Genomic DNA, 18,231 nt, shown 5'->3' on the forward strand with positions numbered 1-18,231 from the left:
TGCAGCGGTAGAGTTGTTACCTTACAGTGCTTGCAGCGCCTGAGACTCCGGTTCGATCCCGACTACAGGTGCTGTCTGTATGGAGTTTGTATGTTCTCACCGTGACCGCGTGGGTTTTCTCCAAGATTTTCGACTTCCTCCCACACTCCAAAGACGTACATGTATGTAGGTAAATTGGATTGGTATAAGTATAAATTATCCCTAGTGTGTGTCGGGTAGTGTTAATGTGCGGGGATCGCTGGTCGGTGCGGACTCGGTGGGCCAAAGGGCCTGTTTCCGCCCTGTATCGTTAAACTAAACATATGCTGTCATCAACAAAAATGTTGAACTTCAAGCATGTCAGTGTAAAGTAATAGGAGGAAAGATTATGGGACACAAAATAAATATTACATAGGAAATAGAGAAAGAGAGATACTACAACAACATTTAAAATACATTTGGATAGGTGCATGGACAGGAAACGTTTAGAGGGATATGGGCCAAACTTGGGCAGGTGGGATTAGTGTAGATGGGGCATCTTGGTTGGCATGGGCAAGTGTCCGTGCTGTATGACTATGACTCCAAGTTACCTAAATTGTAAGCATAAAGCTGCAATGATATTTCTATGCAAAATGGTGAGAGATTAAAAAAAAATTAAACTATGGTTGAAGAGTGATGGTGTTTCGCTTTTCAGCTGTGGCTGTGTATTGCTGCACGGAGTTTGTCAAATGATTCTCACGGACGAGGTTATAATGATTTTGGCAGCAGGCAGCCATTTTATTTTGTAGTACACTCTCTTACAAGATTTCTCTTACAAACAAGACAAATATTTAACAACGCCAGGGGGATACCGAATCTAAGAAGGCAGGGGTTCGTGTCTGCTGTCATCTACTTGGTGCCGGTCGCAATCCAGTCCGAAGGTGAAATCCCAAACCAGTGGGCTTTGCATTTGTTTCCTTTATATTTGGTTTCCAGACTTCAGTCCTTGGTCCGTGCATTGAGCACAGCCGAAGTGACTTGGAGCATGGTCACCTTGTACTTTATCTTGTTCTATTCTTCTGCCGAATCACTCCTGCGTTACCGCATCTCCTTTGCTTCTAATTTCTCAAATTTAGCTCATGCAGCGAGAACAGACATTGTGACTGCAGACTCGGGCACATTTTGCAAACTTTTACCCCTTTCTTGACAGACCATTGCATTACAACAAGGACGCTAACAACTAAATCCAATGGAAATAAATGAGAGAGATCTATAATGCAGCGTGGCTTGTGGGAAGTGGGTTGTGTAGCAAGATTTTCACCCAAAATCATCACCCTCTTGTAAACTAGACAAAGAAATGGAGGGCACGAAACAAAGATTTGTAAAATTACACTCAGTAATGTTCAAGATTCAGTTTGGAATTAAAAAGATCTAAAGTAATTTTAACATCAGTGGAAGACAAAATCAAAGTCTAAAACCCCTGTCCCACTTTCACGACCCAATTGGCGACCTCTGCCGAGTTTGCCCTTGACTCATACTCGCAACATGGTCGCCACAAGGTCGTAGAAAGTCTTTGTAACTCTTCCTCATACTCGTGAGTGGTCTCCGCGGACTCGTGGCCTCAAGTAGGATGCGGCTATTTTTCCAGCCTGATATAAAAATGTCCACTAGTAAAAAAAAAGGTCGGCTTGAAAAAAATTGATTTTACTCGTAGGTAGGTCATAGATAGGTCGTAGTAGGTCGTGATGGTAGTCGTAGGTCGGCAACTGGCCCGAGAAAAAAATGCAAACATGACATCATTTTATCATGTGATTATTTTCCACTCGTAGCTAGTCGTAGTTGGTCTTAGGTGTGGAAGACTGAGGTCGAGGGGGGTCGAAGGAGGTCGTAGACATAGTCGTAGGAGGTTGTGGACATAGTCGTACGTGGCCGTAGACGTAGTCGTAGGAGGTCTTTTACTTCGGCGAGTCAACATGACCTTGACATATTTTTCAACTCGTCTAGGGTCTTCTAAACTCGTGGATTAGGTCGTCCAAGTGGGACAGGCCCTTAACAGATGAGAAGGTGAAGGCAAAACCATTTATCACAGAGTACTATGGTGCAGATATTTGAAGCAGATTTAAGTGTAATGTGTTTTATTCTGCTAAAGGAGTCCGGGAGGTGGTCATTGGTAGAGTGAGGCTGATGGTTAGATCCTGTTGAGTCCGACAGCGTATCATTGTGATGATGGCTCTTCGAAACCTGAAAAGCAGAAATACACATCAGCATATTTTGGATCAGCGCTCTGCACGAGTGCGTCTTTCCACAAGAAAATACCCGCTTACTTCTTATTTGCAATAACATAAATACAGGGATTGTAGAAAGTGGATGACTTGGCAAAAAGTGGAGCAATAATTGCCATGGCAGGTGTGATGAGTTTTGGGTCCCCAAAAGACGACCATAAGCAGATAATAGAGTAAGGTGACCAAGCCACGAGAAACATCACAATCATCACGACAGACATCTGGAAGAGGAAATAATAAAGTTATACATGTTTCATTTAAATTTATTTATTTGTTTGCCACTGTGAAATCCCAGAACATATAAACTTTCTCTGTAAAAAATAGAAAAGTGGGCAAGCTAAGTTGCACCTGTACTCAAGGAGAGCTGAGACTGTACTGGGATACCAAAAGCCTGAAGTACGAGAGGTCATGGCCAGGCAAGAGGATTGCTGATGGAAAACAGTGAAGGAGAATGGAGTGGCTCATCAATCCAAAAATCACAAAGAACACATGGCTGAAATCGTGCAGGGCTGTGAGCAAAACACAAAGTGCTGGAGGAACTCGTGGGACAGGCAGCATTTAGGGAGGGAATAGGCAGACGACAGTTCTGGTCGGCACCCTTCTTCAGATTCAGTCTGCAAGAGGGTCTCAAACCAATACATCATCTGTCCATTTCCTCCACAGATGCTATCTGACCTACTGAGTTCCTCCAGCAGTGTTTTGCTCCAAATCCCAGTATCATCAGTTTCTTGTGTCTACTACATGCTGAGTATTATATTGTTTCAGAGTAGTTTATTGTCATGAGTGGTGCAGTGAAAAACATTGTTTTAAATTACATCATTTAGTTTTATGTGGATGGAAACCAGACTGGAAGGGCTGACAGCAGAAAGGTGAAGGTGGAATTAAAGATATGATTATCGGAGAATTGGTGGCAGAGAATAACTGAACAAAAACCTCCATTGCTTTTCCTCTAGGATGTTGCAATTATGATTCTTACCTTTGTTACATCCAGTTGATCAGACCAATCCAAGGTTATATTTTCCATACCACTGTGTTGTGCGAATCTTTTCATTGTTTTTGACACATTGTAGTAACAGAAGTACATGATTGATAGTGGCACCACAAAATTAACTGCAATCACCGTCATGGTATAGGAAACAAATAGCCTGGCAATAAATAAGATCAAATTACAATGTTTGGCTGCTGTTGCAATCATCTCTTTAATAATCTATTTGGCCTTACATTTCCCTCATTTTTGCACATTATAAAACGCAAACTCTATATCCGCAGATTGGTTTGGATCCATTCCAATTCCAGATTGCAAAATAGAGGAGAAAGTCAGGCCAGGAAACAACATGAAATATCAATAATCAGATAAATCAATAGCTAAAAACATTTGCACCTGGCCTCCACATACATTTTCCTTGCCCAAGATAAAGAACAGAAAACGTAACTAATTTCTACATTGACGATTTAAAGTCAGGAAGTCATGATGCAGCTCTGTGGGACTTTGGTTAGACTGCATTTGGAGTATTTATATGCAGTTCTGGTCGCCTCCATCACAGGAAGGGTGTGGAGAGCAGGCAGAGGAGGATTACCAGAATGATGCCTGGATTGGGGAGTATTAGCTACAGGGAGAGTTTGCAAGCTTGGATTGTTTTTGCAGTAACGACAGAGGTTTATGGGAGACCTGATAGAAGTATATAAATTTATGAGAGGCATAGATGTGGTAGACAGTCAAAACCTTTTTCCCCAGGATGGAAATATCAAGTACTAGAGGGCATAGGTTTTCAAGTGAGAGGGGAAAAGTTTAAAGAAAATGTAAGGGGCAAGTTATTTTTTTTTAAATACAGAAAATGGCGAGTGCCTGGATCACGCTGGCGGGGGCAATGGTGGAGGCATTTATGATAGTGGTATTTAAGAGGCTTTTGGATGGGCACATAGATTATGCAGGGAATGGTGGGATATAAATTATGCGCAAGCAGATAAGATAGACCCTTCTTCTCGACTCGTTCGTTCTCTCCAGAGATCCTGCCAGTCCCGCTGAGTTACTCCAACATTTTGTGTCTATTTGTATGTTGCTGTCTGTTTATAAAGAAGCATAGAGAAAGATTGCATGCTTTGGAGAACAAAAGAGCATTACATTGAACTCCAACGTTCAATTTGTTGAACTAGACACCTTAAAAATATCTTTAAAAGACAAAGTACATGAATAGGAAACGTTTAGATAAATCTGGGCCAAACGCAGGAAGGTGGGATGGGGCATCTTATAGATGGGACATCTTGGTTGTCATTGGGCTGATGGACCTACATCCATGTTGTGGGACTATGAATATTAAGCATAAATTCAGCCTGCAGGTGGCAGCTGAATTTTTTAAATCTTAACTGGATCTGATATAAAACCACCCAAGCTGGAAGTCATCCAATCTCATAACTGAAAATAGTAATAGACCAGCGACAGATTTTGGAATATTGTGAGCAATTTTGGGCTCCATATCTGAGGAAGCATGTGCTGGCTCTGGAGCGGGCACAGAGGAGGTTTACAAGCATGATCCCAGGAATAAGTGGGTTAACATATAATGTGCGTTTTATGGCACTGGGCCTGTACTCGCTGGAATTTAGACGGATGAGGGGGGACCTCATTGTAACTTACCGAATAGTGAAAGGCCTGGATAGAGTGGATGTGGAGAGGATGTTTCTACAAGACGGGAGTGTCTAGGACCAGAGGTCATGGCCTCAGAATTATAAGACATACTTTTAGGAAGGAAATGAGGAAGTGTTTATCTAGTCAGAGGGTGGTGAACCTTTGGAATTCATTGCTATAGAGGTTCTGTGGAGGCCAAGTCAGTGGATATTTTTAAGGCAGAGATAGATAGATTCTTGTCAGGGGTTAAGGGGGGAAGGCAGGAGAATGGGGTTAAGAGGGAAAAGTAGATCAGCCACGATTGAATGACCGAGCAACTGTGAGAGCAGAAGACAAATACCCAGTGTGTTTATATGAAAATATTGTTGTCTTTCAATGGCATGTCTAAACAGTTTATTATGGACAGTTTTTAAACCTTGTGTAATGCATGTCTCCAATGTCACAGTCACTTGTCCTATTCCTGGAATGAACCAAAATTAACACAAAAATAAAAACCAACGCAATCCGCTTTTGGGTCTTAAACACAGATTTGTTTACAAGAGGAGAATGGTATGAAAGGCTCTACCCTTTTATGGTTCTTAACAAAGGCTCATGTAAAATATGTTGTGGGAATTGTGTTTAGTTTGAAACAGATGGGCAGCACATAAAATATCCACTCAACATCCTAATTCAGTATGAAGATGACCACTGTGGGTAGTAGATCGATCCACGGTGCTGAAGCAAGAATGATTGTATCAAGTTACTGGAGCAAGGCAGGAAAGGCTGGGTCCATTTTGGACTGTGAAGCTGGAAAGTGCTTCATTTTGACTGTGAGGAGAAAACAATTGGCCAGTGTTCAAGAAGGATCACTATTGTGGTCGCAATTGGTTGACTGGAAGAGAATCAGGCTTCACCACAAATCTGCAAAAAGTAAGCACTGTTTTAACCCCCGTTATGCCTCTGGTGCGGAGGTGGAATACGGGAAATAGCGAGCGCGAGGCGAGAAGGGAATTCGCAAAGAAATTGTGTTAAATGTAAAAACAATTAATTGAAAATGTTCCTCTTTGGCAATATTTCACATTTGACCATTTAATTTGTGTTTATTTTCAGTAGAGAATATATTTTTGAGGAAAAAGTATAAAGCAGGTACATAGAAAACATACGAGTCATTGTTTCTCCAATTAATGGTGCAAGTGGCTCCTGTTGGATCAGGTCCATAGCTTGCCCAACCCATTACTGGCATGAGGGCCCAGAACAGGCCATTTGCCCAGGCAACTGTGATCAGAGCTGTGTAGGTCGCACCAGTCATCTTCCTCCCTGTTGGAAATATTAATTGATTTATGGACCACAATAGATTCACACAGCTATGGGACATTAAATGTACCGACACAACAATGCACATTGCACAATGGCAAGAAGTCTCCCCAGCCAACTGTAAGGATGTATTACAGTTGCAAGTTTCTAGAACATAGATAAATTGTATAATGCAAATATGTATTACTGTGCTAGATGTATAGTAAAAATAGTCAACATGTTTATGAACGGCAGATTTTACCACTTGGTTCACAAAAGAATCTGTGCCACCGTTTTGGTTTCCATTGTACTCAGGAGGCAGATCTGTGATATATTTTGCTACAGTGATGTCCGCCTCTTTATACTCTGGTATTTTATTTTTACATGTTTAAATTATAATGTTTTATTTTTAATTGTCTACTGTATATCATGTTTTTATTAAGCACCAAGGCAAATTCCTTGTATATATACTTGGCTAATAATTTTTTTAATTATCAGGGGCTACAGTCTTTGAATAAAGGGGAGGTCATTTAAGATTTTTCACCCAGAGAGTTGTGAAACTGTGGAATTCCCTGTCACAGAGGGCAGTGGAGGCCAAATCACTGGATGGATTCAAGAGAGAGTTAGATAGAGCTCAAGGGATATGGGGAGAAGGCAGGCACGGATTATTGATTGGGGACGATCAGCCATGATCTTAATGAATGGCGGTGCTGGCTCGAAGGGCTGAATGGCCTCCTCCTGCACCTATTTTCTATCTGTCTATCTATCTATGTATTATTATTACTACATTGCACAGTTAGGGGTTATTAGAATAATGCAACTAATGGCTATAAGAGCTGTTAATGTGGGTTTAGAGATATTGCATGGAAACAGGCCCATCAACCCGCTGAGTCCACGCCGACCATTCATACTAGTTCGATGTTATCCCACTTTCGCCTCCACTCTCTATACACTAGCTGCGATTTACAGTGGTGAAATTAACCTACAAACCCACATGTCTTTGGGATGTGAGAGGAAACCAGAGCACCCTGAGGAAACCCACGCAGTCACAGGGAGAACATGCAAATTCTGCACAGATAGCACCCGATGTTAGTATCAAACTCAGGTTTCTGGTGCTGTGAGGCAGCAACTCTACCAGCTGCGCCACTGTGCTGCCATGTGATATCAGAACATTACAGGTCAATTAATTATGCGGCCTACATAATTAATAAAGTGTATTAAGTAAAGGATTTGGAAAATGTATTTCCTTGTGATTCTTTTATTTCATTGTGTTGAAGAATAAGAATGCAATTAATCAAAATCCACATCATTTTGCAAAGCAATCCCCTGCTACAATCCTAGAAACATCCTATTAGGATTCTATTTGTATTTACCTGCACTGAGTTGAGAAAATAGCAGCATATTTTTGCCCAGGAGTTTGCCAAGGCCACGGTGGTGCAGTGCTAGAGTTGCTGCCTTACAGCGCTTGCAGCGCCGGAGACCCGGGTTTGATCCCGACTACGGGTGCTGTCTGTACGGAGTTTGTATGTTCTCCCCGTGACCTGCGTGGATTTTCTCCAAGATCTTCGGTTTCCTCCCACACTCCAAAGACGTACAGGTTTGTGTAGGAATGAACTGCAGATGCTGGTTTAAATCGAAGGTAAACACAAAATGCTGGAATATCTCAGCAGGACAGGCAGCATTTCTGTAGAGAAGGAATGGGTGACGTTTCGAGTCGAGACCCTTCTTCAGACTGATGTAGGATCTCGACCCGAAATGTCACCCATTCCTTCTCTCCAGAGATGCCGACTGTTCCACTGAGTTACTCCAGCATTTTGTGTCTACTCGAGCATGTACATTAATTGTCTTGGTGTATGTGTAAATTGTCCCGAGTGTGTGTAGAATAGTGTTACTCTGCGGGGATCGCTGGTCGGTGCACTCAGTGGGCCGAAGGGCCTGTTTCCATGTTGTAGCTCTAAACTAAACAGAACTACATTGGAAGTTTCTCATCTCAGCTGAGCCCTTCTGGGGAAGACAACTAAAGGCAAAAAGGATCATCTCCACAACAATGGAAAGAAGAATAAGATGACTGATCATACTGGGCCACTCTATCAACGCATAGACTCTGCGATGATAGAGGCATGAGGTTGATTGCACATCCACAATGTAGTACAAGGTACTGTTGTTTAGGCCAAAGGTGCATGCAGAGAGAAGTCTGCATGGTACCTCCTATATCCAAATGTGGTCATTCAGATTTTCATCTGCATAAACTTTAGCATTTTGCATACTTTAGCATAATTGTTACAAGGAGGGCAATATAACTATCTTCGTTATTTTAGAATCAATTTCCAAGTATTGGTCTTACCTAGGTCGGGCTTACTAATGGTCAGGTACCGGTCAATAGCAACCACTGTAAGCAATCCAATGCTTGCCATCCCAAAAAATATATTTAGCGCCGCGTATGCCTAAAAGAAAGCAAATATAATTGAAACACAAAAAGGAATGGCTTTTAGGCTGTGAGCCATGTTATCCTTCAGCTGTCTCCTCTCTGGCTGTTTTGCTAGTTAATGATGGAAGTTAAATTAATGCATCACTTTCCAAAAAGCAAGGAGACCTGTCAAAATTACTTAAGCGAAATCTTTTGTGATGAGGGATAATATTATCTCATGGTAACATTCCCCCAAGTCACATTTTGGATGCTTTGATGGCATTTGTGTGGAAGTATGTCAATAGAAATAAAATTATTATTCCGAGATTTTACAACATATTTATAATTCTTCAATCACTCTGATGCCCAAAGTTAAAATATACATCAAATACCTATTTGAGGTGTGTAAAACCAGGGGTCAGACTCAAAATAAGGGGTCAGGCATTCAGCAAAAACATCAGCATTTTTAAAAATCTAATGAATCTTTAGAATTCTCTGTTCGAGAAGGCAGTGAAATAAAATAAATGAAAATCAGCTCTCATCTTATTATTGAATAGGAGAGCGGGCATGAGGTAAAGTGGGATTAATGGGCTACTTCTGTTTGTATTTTTGATATAGAAAATAAAAAGCATCGACTATTCATTCATACCCAAGAACAACTTACAACCAGTGAGGAGCAAATGGTCCCATGGCCATTTTGTGCTGACAAAATCCAAGCCTTTGCTCTTGCACTAGACAGGTGAGCAGCTCTGATCATGTTTAGTACCCTGAGGATATGGTGATTGAGCTTTATCTTGAATGGTACGCATTTGGATTGTGATAGCAGATATGGCATATTTTATGTCACTTCAATTCAAATCAGGGTCTGAAGAAGGGTCTCAATCTGAAACGTCACCCATTCCTTCTCTCAGAGATGCTGCCTGTCCCGCTGGGTTACTCCAGCATTTTGTGTCTATCCTCAGTAAAAATAACAAATTATATCAAGTCAGACCAGTGAATGATTAGGATAGGAACATATATGGGGAACATATAGGTAGTGACGCAACTTCACATATAGCATTGCCATGCACTGGAGTCGGGATTTCTTGTCCATTATCACTATCCATTTTGAGTCATTGTTAAAACATCCCACATTGAATCTTGATGCGCTGCAAAAATTATCAACCCTAATTCTCTTAAGTCGAACTCCTTAATTAAAGGGTATAAATTTCAGCTGAATCCATACCCCATTCTGCCTGGGCTTCAAGGCCTGTTCTGCATTAGTTCCACATTGTGATCAATTATCTGATCTGTAAAACATATATCTACTTCCTCTTGTAAAATACACCCAACGATCTGGCCTCACAACACTGTGATGGTGAGGATTCCAGAGATTCACAAGTGACTGCAAGTTCCGACAGTTTTAAATGACTGCCACTTCATCTTGTTTGAGATTCTCCCACTAGTGGAATTGTCTCAACATCTACCCCGTCATACCCTTTAAGATTCTTGTATCTATCTATCTATATTACTAAAAGTCTGATCTTGACCGCTTTTGGCTCGCTGTGGCGTGATTTCCGAGAAAACGCCGCCACCTACGGCCGTCATTTTTGGCCACCTCGCTCAGAGCCCCCCTCCGCCTTCCGGGACCGTAGGATTTTTCCCATCAATGTAAAATCAGAGAGGTATTAATGTTTTTTTTTAAATTGCCATTCTCTTTGCTGCCCCTGCTGCTGGGAGGGGGGAGGGACTATAAAACCCGGAAGTGTTGTGTGTCTCACTCAGTCTCTGCAATATGCAATAACACGGAACACAGTCTACTCAACTGTGAGTGCCCTTAATGTGGTTTGAAAATGAAAATATGGTTGGTTGAAGTAAAAATGCACTGCTAATGAAGTAAAAATGCACTGCTAATGAAGTAAAAATGCACTGCTAATGGTTGTTTGGGTTGAAGTAAAAATGCACTGCTAGTGGTTGTTTGGGTTGAAGTAAAAATGCACTGCTAATGGTTGTTAGTGTTTAAAAAATGTTGAGAATCTCTCTGTCAATCATACCATGAAGGCCACACCTTTTCCGGTGGAAGGGGGAGGGATTATAAAACCTGGAAATATGGGTGTGGCTCAGTCTCTGTATGATGGGTGAGGGAGAGGTCACAACTCTGTCTGAGCTGTGAATCAACTGAACTGTGTGTGGTGTTTTGTGTGGTTTTATGGTGGTTTCACCTTGCTTAAAATGGTATGAAACTGCATTTCAATGTGGTGTTGTTGCACCCTGCATGAAATGGTATGAAACTGCATTTGAATTTGGTGGCCTTGCACCCTCCTTGAATGGTATGAAACTGCACTTGAATTTGGTGGCCTTGCACCCTGCTTGAAGTGGTATGAAATTACACTTGAATTCGGTGGCCTTGCACCCTGCTAGAAGTGGTAGGAAAATGGATTTGAATTTGGTGGCCTTGCACTCTGCTTGAAATGGAATTTCAAGGAATAGCTGTTAGTCAGCTGCCAGCCCACCAGCCATGAGTGAGCTGCCAGCACATCAGCTTGAGGGACTGAGCTGCCACCCCAAGAATCCATTTGGCCCACAATGTCTATACTATCCCTCTGGAGACCAGTAGTCCCTGCAGCCAACAACACCCATACCAGCTCTCCAGAAGCCCCCCCCCCCCCCCCCCCCCCCCCCACTGGCCACCAATATTAGAATTGGTGGAGAGGTGGAATATTGCGTCGGGGGACCAGCCCTCCCGTGTCAACATGGGACCCAAAGGGTCCTACTTAGTCTAGTGTTTCAATATGAATCACTTGTTATTGCTAAATATTGCAAATAATTTCTTTGGCCACCTGAGAAAGGACCACTTCATTCCCAGAATTAGCCCTGAGAATCTCTTGTGCATGGCCTTCAATGCCAGTGCACAATTTCTTAATTAAGGAAGGCAAAACTGTGCACAGTACTTTAGGTGCCGCTTCAGCAGTAACCTGCACAAATATAACAATACTTCGAAGGTAGACACAAAATGCTGGAGTAACTCAGCAGGTGAGGCAGCATCTATGAGGAGAAGGAAAGGGTGAGGTTTCGGGTCAAGACCCTTCTTCAGACTGATGTCGGGGGGGGGGGGAGTGGGAAAAAGATAGAAAGTGGGCAGAGACGGTAGGAGAACCGAGAAGGGGGACGGGAAGAAGGGAGAAAACAAGGGCTATCTGAAGTTAGAGAAGTCAATGTTGATACCGCTGGGGTTTAAACTACCCAAGCATAATATGAGGTGCTGTTCCTCCAATTTGCACTGGGCCTCACTTCGACAATGGAGGCAGCCCAGGCCAGAAAGGTCAGATTGGGAATGGGAGGCGGAGTTGAAGTGCTGAGCAACCGGGAGATCAGGTCGATTATGACGGACTGAGCGGAGATGTTCAGCGAAACGATCACCGAGCCTGCGCTTGGTCTCACCGATGTACAGAAGTTGACACCTGGAAGGTGTCACAAAGGGTCACAAATAAAATGCACCATGGTACATAGAATAATAAAAGATTACTGCACAAAGATGATTTAACTATCTTGTCCACCACCAATGAAGAAAGTACCATTTTATGTTAATCCCACTCCCCTTTCTCAATGTGGAATGTTGCAGGGTGCAGCTCATCAAAGGTACACAAAAAAGCTGGAGATACTCAGCGGGTGCAGCAGCATCTATGGAGCGAAGGAAATAGGCGACGTTTCGGGCCGAAACCCTTCTTCAGACTGATGGGGGGTGGGGGGGGGAAAGGAAGAAGGAAAAGGGGAGGAGGAGGAGGAGCCCGAGGGCGGGCGGATGGGAGGGTGGGAGGAGACAGCTAGAGGGTTAAGGAAGGGGAGGAGACAGCAAGGGCTAGCCAAATTGGGAGAATTCAATGTTAATGCCATAAGGACGCAAGGTCCCCAGACGGAATATGAGGTGCTGTTCCTCCAATTTCCGCTGTTGCTCACTCTGGCAATGGAGGAGACCCAGGACAGAGAGGTCGGATTGGGAATGGGAGGGGGAGTTGAAGTGCTGAGCCACCGGGAGGTCAGGTAGGGTATTGCGGACTGAGCGGAGGTGTTCGGCGAAACGATCGCCCAACCTACGCTTGGTCTCACCGATGTAAATCAGCTGACATCTAGAGCAGCGGATGCAGTAGATGAGGTTGGAGGAGATACAGGTGAACCTTTGTCGCACCTGGAACGACTGCTTGGGACCTTGAATGGAGTCGAGGGGGGAGGTGAAGGGACAGGTGTTGCATTTCTTGCGGTTGCAACGGAAAGTGCCCGGGGAGGGGGTGGTGCGGGAGGGAAGGGAAGAATTGACGAGGGAGTTGCGGAGGGAGCGGTCTTTGCGGAAGGCAGACATGGGGGGAGATGGGAAGATGTGGCGAGTGGTGGGGTCACGTTGGAGGTGGCGGAATTGGCGGAGGATTATTGTGTGTCAAGCAAGTCCTTTTACATGGTGTCAGCGCGGTAGACTTGCGTCTCCTGTTCATCGGCTTTATTTTATTATTTGTTTATCCCAGTTGTGTCCCCACCTCAACATTTTTATTATGTCCAACTCGTGTCGTCGTCCCGACACGCTCGTTTTTGACACGGACATCGTGCATCGCTGGACTGTCTTCCAGCGCGACTACGAACACTATATCGCGATCGCTCATCCTGGTGCCACTCCTGCGGTACAGGCTCACCTACTCAACCTGGCTGGTCCGGAGGCAATGGAACATTATGCCTCGTTCGAGTTCGCCCCTCCTGAAGACCGCAACGACCCGGTATGTCTCATAGCCAAATTCACTGCCCTAAGCGATATACCCACCAATAACATTATTGATCGTTTTAAGTTCTTCCAAAGGCGTCAGACTCCCGGTGAGCACATTGACGCTTTCATTGCCTCTTTGCGACATATGGCTCGGCGGTGCCGCCTTGAAGTGATAACACCGGACGAAATGATCAGGGACGTCCTGGTCAACGGTCTCCTAAGCTCTAAGCTGCGTGACGAGCTCCTGATGAAGCCTGATCTAACGCTAAGGGATGCCATGCATGCCGCTCGCATGGCCTCTGCTGTTGGCTCCGTATCTCAACCGGTGTCCCAGGACATCAATTTCACCGGTACTGCTGGCCGCCGGCGGATCAATTGCCCGCCACGCCAGTGCACCTGCATCGAGAAGCAGGTCATCCAGAAACGCTCCTTTGACAAGTCATCCCGTCTCCTTCCCCGTCTGTTCCCAGGCCAGGTTGTCCGTATGAAGTCCACCTCCGGTCATCACCGGCTGGCCGTTGTCGTTGGCAATGCTGACTCTCCCCGGTCATACCTGGTTGACTACGAGGGCACTGTGTACCGTCGGGCACGCCAGCACCTGCTGCTTGTCAACGAGCCTGCTCCGCCTCCCGCAGACCCGTTTTCGCCACCTGTCCCTTCCCCACTGCCCGAAACTCCTCCTGCCCCTGTCACTCCTCGCATGCCCCGGACACTGCCCTCTCAGCTCTCTGTGCCCCGCACACGCCAGCCTCCTTCTCCTGCCTCGCCTGCGAGTGTACCTGTTTCGCCCCCCCGTTCTCCTCCTTCCCCTGGGCGCTCTTCACCCGGATCTCCCGTCTCTGTCCCTGCCCCCGTACCTGCAGCTCCTGCGGTTGAAGGGGAAGGCGGGTTGCGCACCCGCTCTGGGCGGTTGGTCAAGCCGCCTGTCCGGTACGGAGTGTGCGAGTAGTCTGTATCATGATATATTCTAACTGTTCCCTGCTTATGGTCTGATTCTAGCGTATGAGCCGTGGTCGCTTTTGTTTCCAAGAGGAAGGATGTAGATCAGTGCATGCTCCTTTAACATAGTGACCTCACCACTACTAACCACTCCCCATTGTCTCTTGTATAATTGTAGCTTCCCCACCTCCAGCTCGCTCTCTAGCTCCAGTGATGACCACGGACAGCTAGGGCATAGTGTGTGTAGTGCATATAATAAAGTTATGTAGTAAAAGACTTTGTGTGTCAAGCAAGTCCTTTTACAGATTATATGTTGCATGCGACGGCTGATGGGGTGGAAGGTGAGGACAAGTGGGACTTTGTCCTTGTTACGAATAGGGTGAGGGGGAGTAAGAGCAGAACTGCGGGATATCGAGGAGACCCTAGTGAGAGCCTCGCCTACAATGGAAAAGGGGAAACCCCATTCCCAAAAGACTGAAGACATCTCCGATGCTTCTAACAATACGTATATAATATAACAATACTTCCCCACATATATTTCAATCCTCTTGCAATAAAGGCAAAAATGGCATTTGCCTCCCTAACCATTTGTTACACCTCATAGGCAACGGTTTGTGATTTGTGCACGTAAGCACCTAAACCCTTTTGTACTGTGCTCATCTGGAGGCTTTCTCCATTTAGATATCAACTAATTTTTCTACATTTCTCTTGCAGAATGTCATTATTGCATTATTTTCAGTATTAAACTCCATTTGTTATGTTTTTGCACACTCACCCTTCCTATCACTATTCAACTGCAGAGTCCCATCATCCTCATTGCAACATGCCTTTCCTTCTATTTTTCTACTGTCAGCAAACTTGGGACCCTTACACACTGCCCTCTCCTCCGGGTCATTAATATAAATAGTAAATAATGAATGATTTAATCATTAATTTGATCCTCGGGGGCACTCCACTAGATATGACAATCAGGAAAACCCCCACAACTACTGCTAGATCTAATGAAATGTGCATTTCATTCTTTCCAACTGAAACAAGGTAATTTAAGCTGTTACACACATTATTTTTTTAATTTCACAAATGACTTCCATTTTGTTTTTAAACATACTTTAGCATGTGCTTCAATCAGCAAGTATTATAAACTAAGGATTAGAAATTACAGCATCTATTACAGCACATTTAAAAACAAAACAAAAATATTCTCATGCATCACACTGCCATAAGCAAAAGCAAATATTTACGGACATAAAAATTTGAACCTTTCAGTAGCAGATTGGATTGAAAATGTTTTAATTAAATGAGATGCCTTATTTTGGATTAGGTCACTTTATTGATAATATTTACATTTTTCTAATTCACTGTACTAAAAACAAATCATACAAAAAAACAGAGGAAACGTGGATCGAGTTGCAAAAATAATTCAACAGCAGTGACGAAATTATTATAATGAGGGCAAATTAATATATTTTAAAATTACTGCATGAAAGTTTCTATCTCCACCAGATATTAACAACAGAATGTCTGCAAACTGACCTGACATCCCGAATAACCAAATTTCCAACTACCATGCAGGTCTGAAGCAGCCGACATGGGGTAGCCAATGGCACTCACCCCAATGTCAGTGAAAGCCAGGTTCACAATGATTGCATTGGTTGCTGTGCGGAACTCCTTGAACTTAGCAAACATTATTAATACTATTATGTTGCTGAGCAGACTTAATATTCCTGCAATGAAGCACAACGACACATATCTTATTAATAGTTCCATTGTGATCAAATTAAAGATTCTTTATTTTTTAAGATCTGCACTGTTGTTCCTTGCTAACACCATCAAGGTTTCACTTTTAAACTTTTAATTAAATTTAAGGCATAGAAGGAAGCCGTTTAGCCCATCATTACAGGCGTTGAAAATAAAAATCTAATTCCTCCCAGTATTAGGATCCGTAATTTTGCTGGTCGGAGCCCAACAGGTATTCATCCAAATATTGTTCAAATACGAGGAGTCATGCCTTTATTAGTCTAAGGATCCCAAACCGAATCGTCACCTATCCATGTCCTCCAGAGATGCTGCATGACCAGCTGAGCTACTACAGCACTTTGTCTCTCCTTTAAAATCACCCTTTCATTGAGTTACAGACCCCTACTATTATCTGGATTAAAAATATCTTTCATAATCTCTCTTCACATTCTCAGACAATAAGAACTATGAATACAGGCAAACAATTTTGATATTTTGCCATAAATTTCAACTCACTGGTGCATTTATGAGTTCATGAATATTACATAAATCTGTGTTGTGACACTTGACTGCTTTAATTTTAGATTTGACAGATATTCCTATTGATCTGAAGACAATGATTATTTTCTAACTATAAGCGCGTAACATATTTTAACCTACTCTTGTTCTATCATTAACTTAAAATTAAAAAAAAAATACAACCAAATACCTGCTGTTATTAAGTATGCTGCAACAATGTTATGCTCCCATTGCATAAACACAGATTTGGGCTCCAATTCAGTGGAATTTGTAGATGAATTGATATTGTTCCTGGGGGTATTTTCCAGAGCATCTTCCATTACTGCTGTTAGGAATCCCTTCTTATTCTTATAGAATCGGGTAAATTCGGTTGGGATCTATTCAATGGCAAATTTGGAGGCTAGGACTCGTTTCTCACACAAAAATGGCTTGCCGTTACTATGATCATTGAAAGGTTAAATGGATCAACCAGTGAATGGTTTTAAAATCTGGAACACAAACTCCTTAGTTACTTGAACAAAGAGCACCACAAATCTGGTACTTTGTGCACTCAAAATCCAGAAAATCCCACTAATACTTTTCAGGATCAAAAACTCTGTTCAACTAAGAGTTAGTTTAGAAAGGGACTCGGTGAGGGGAGGGCAAAGTAATGGTCTCTTTGTAGTTGGATGGAATGTTGGTTTGCTTGTGTTATATAAGATTAGGCTGCTTATATGCCCATTAGTTTTCATTTAACAAATTCAGTTTTTACTCAAATTAATTTCTGCCACAGATGCTTTACTAGCTTAGGTGCTAAAGGTAATGATAAGACATCTAGCAGCCAAAGCACTTACCAAATTGTGGAGCAGTTTTCTCTCTCAAACATAATGCCCAAAACTTAATTAGAATTTCAGGCAAAGACGTAGACTTGGAACTCATCCAGGGTAGCAAAGGATTATAAGAGCCGAGGTGATCACGGGTAAAACATTGGGAAACACAAGAAGCAGTATCAAGAGATAAAGTCACTACTGGTTCTATTGTTGTTAAACAAAGAACTTCATCGACTGACTGAATTTTAAAATGTGCTTAGCCATTTCAATGCTAGGTTTTCAAAAGGTCTACTGATCAAATTTTTGCCCAGATTCAGAGGCTATTAAAGTTATCTGGGCACAGCTCCAGTCAATTATAAAAATAAATTTCCTTTTAGGTCATTTGATCCAATTATAGAATTGAGGGAAATTTTAAGCTTGGGACTGATTGCCATGCCAACTTACAACATTTCCATTATGTGTCCACTTGGGTAGGTGAACAATTATTTTGACGAGATTCCAGTTATATCAGTGATCCTCCCACCTCCCCTAGAATGAAACATTTTAAAATTCACTGTTCACAGGATTACAGTAAAGGAGGTCACTCAGGCCACTGAGTCTGTGATATAATCACATTTTCCCGTATTTCATATATCCTTATCTCCCCAGATTCCCATCAACTACCTCCAAAATGATGTCTGTAACCAACATACTCAAGGGCAAGTTACATTGGCCAAATAACCCACTAACCTGCATATCTTTGGGATGGGAGGAAACCAGGGCTTCTGGGGAAACTCCACATGGCCACAGGAATGCACTGGATGTCAGGATTGAACCAAGATGCTGGAGCCGAGGCAGCATCTCCACTTAATGCACCCCTTACTCCATGTAAATATTACGCGATGATTACTTCCATGCTAAAACTACTTGCACGTGATCTCAGTCAATTGGCTCCCGGGTAAAACTTCACACAAAAG

At 43.0% G+C, this 18,231-nt stretch overlaps 1 protein-coding gene across 1 annotated transcript; it reads right to left on the reverse strand.

The window, feature by feature from the left end:
* Nucleotides 1–1,817: 1,817 nt before the first annotated feature.
* rrh (retinal pigment epithelium-derived rhodopsin homolog) lies at nucleotides 1,818–17,280 on the reverse strand. The gene is made up of 7 exons (XM_033018867.1): nucleotides 16,657–17,280; nucleotides 15,744–15,934; nucleotides 8,480–8,579; nucleotides 6,006–6,159; nucleotides 3,217–3,385; nucleotides 2,283–2,461; nucleotides 1,818–2,199 (listed from the first exon to the last, which is right to left on the reverse strand). Exons 1-7 carry the CDS (start codon nucleotides 16,784–16,786, stop codon nucleotides 2,094–2,096), a joined length of 1,029 nt encoding a protein of 342 aa, XP_032874758.1. The 5' UTR covers nucleotides 16,787–17,280; the 3' UTR covers nucleotides 1,818–2,093.
* Between the last annotated feature and the right edge of the window lie 951 nt (nucleotides 17,281–18,231).

This window comes from Amblyraja radiata, chromosome 1, assembly GCF_010909765.2.
Source record: "Amblyraja radiata isolate CabotCenter1 chromosome 1, sAmbRad1.1.pri, whole genome shotgun sequence".
In the NCBI taxonomy this organism is placed as follows: domain Eukaryota; kingdom Metazoa; phylum Chordata; class Chondrichthyes; order Rajiformes; family Rajidae; genus Amblyraja; species Amblyraja radiata.

What these genes read in the sequence shown, in the direction of transcription:
- rrh (XM_033018867.1), bottom strand. Translation starts at nt 16,786, where the DNA reads ATGGAAGATGCTCTGGAAAATACCCCCAGGAACAATATCAATTCATCT. An exon ending in AATTGGAGAAACAATGACTC is followed by an intron (nt 3,386 to 6,005) that starts GTATGTTTTCTA and finishes ATTTATTGCCAG; the next exon opens with GCTATTTGTTTCCTATACCA. An exon ending in ATCAACTGGATGTAACAAAG is followed by an intron (nt 2,462 to 3,216) that starts GTAAGAATCATA and finishes TTCCTCTTCCAG; the next exon opens with ATGTCTGTCGTGATGATTGT.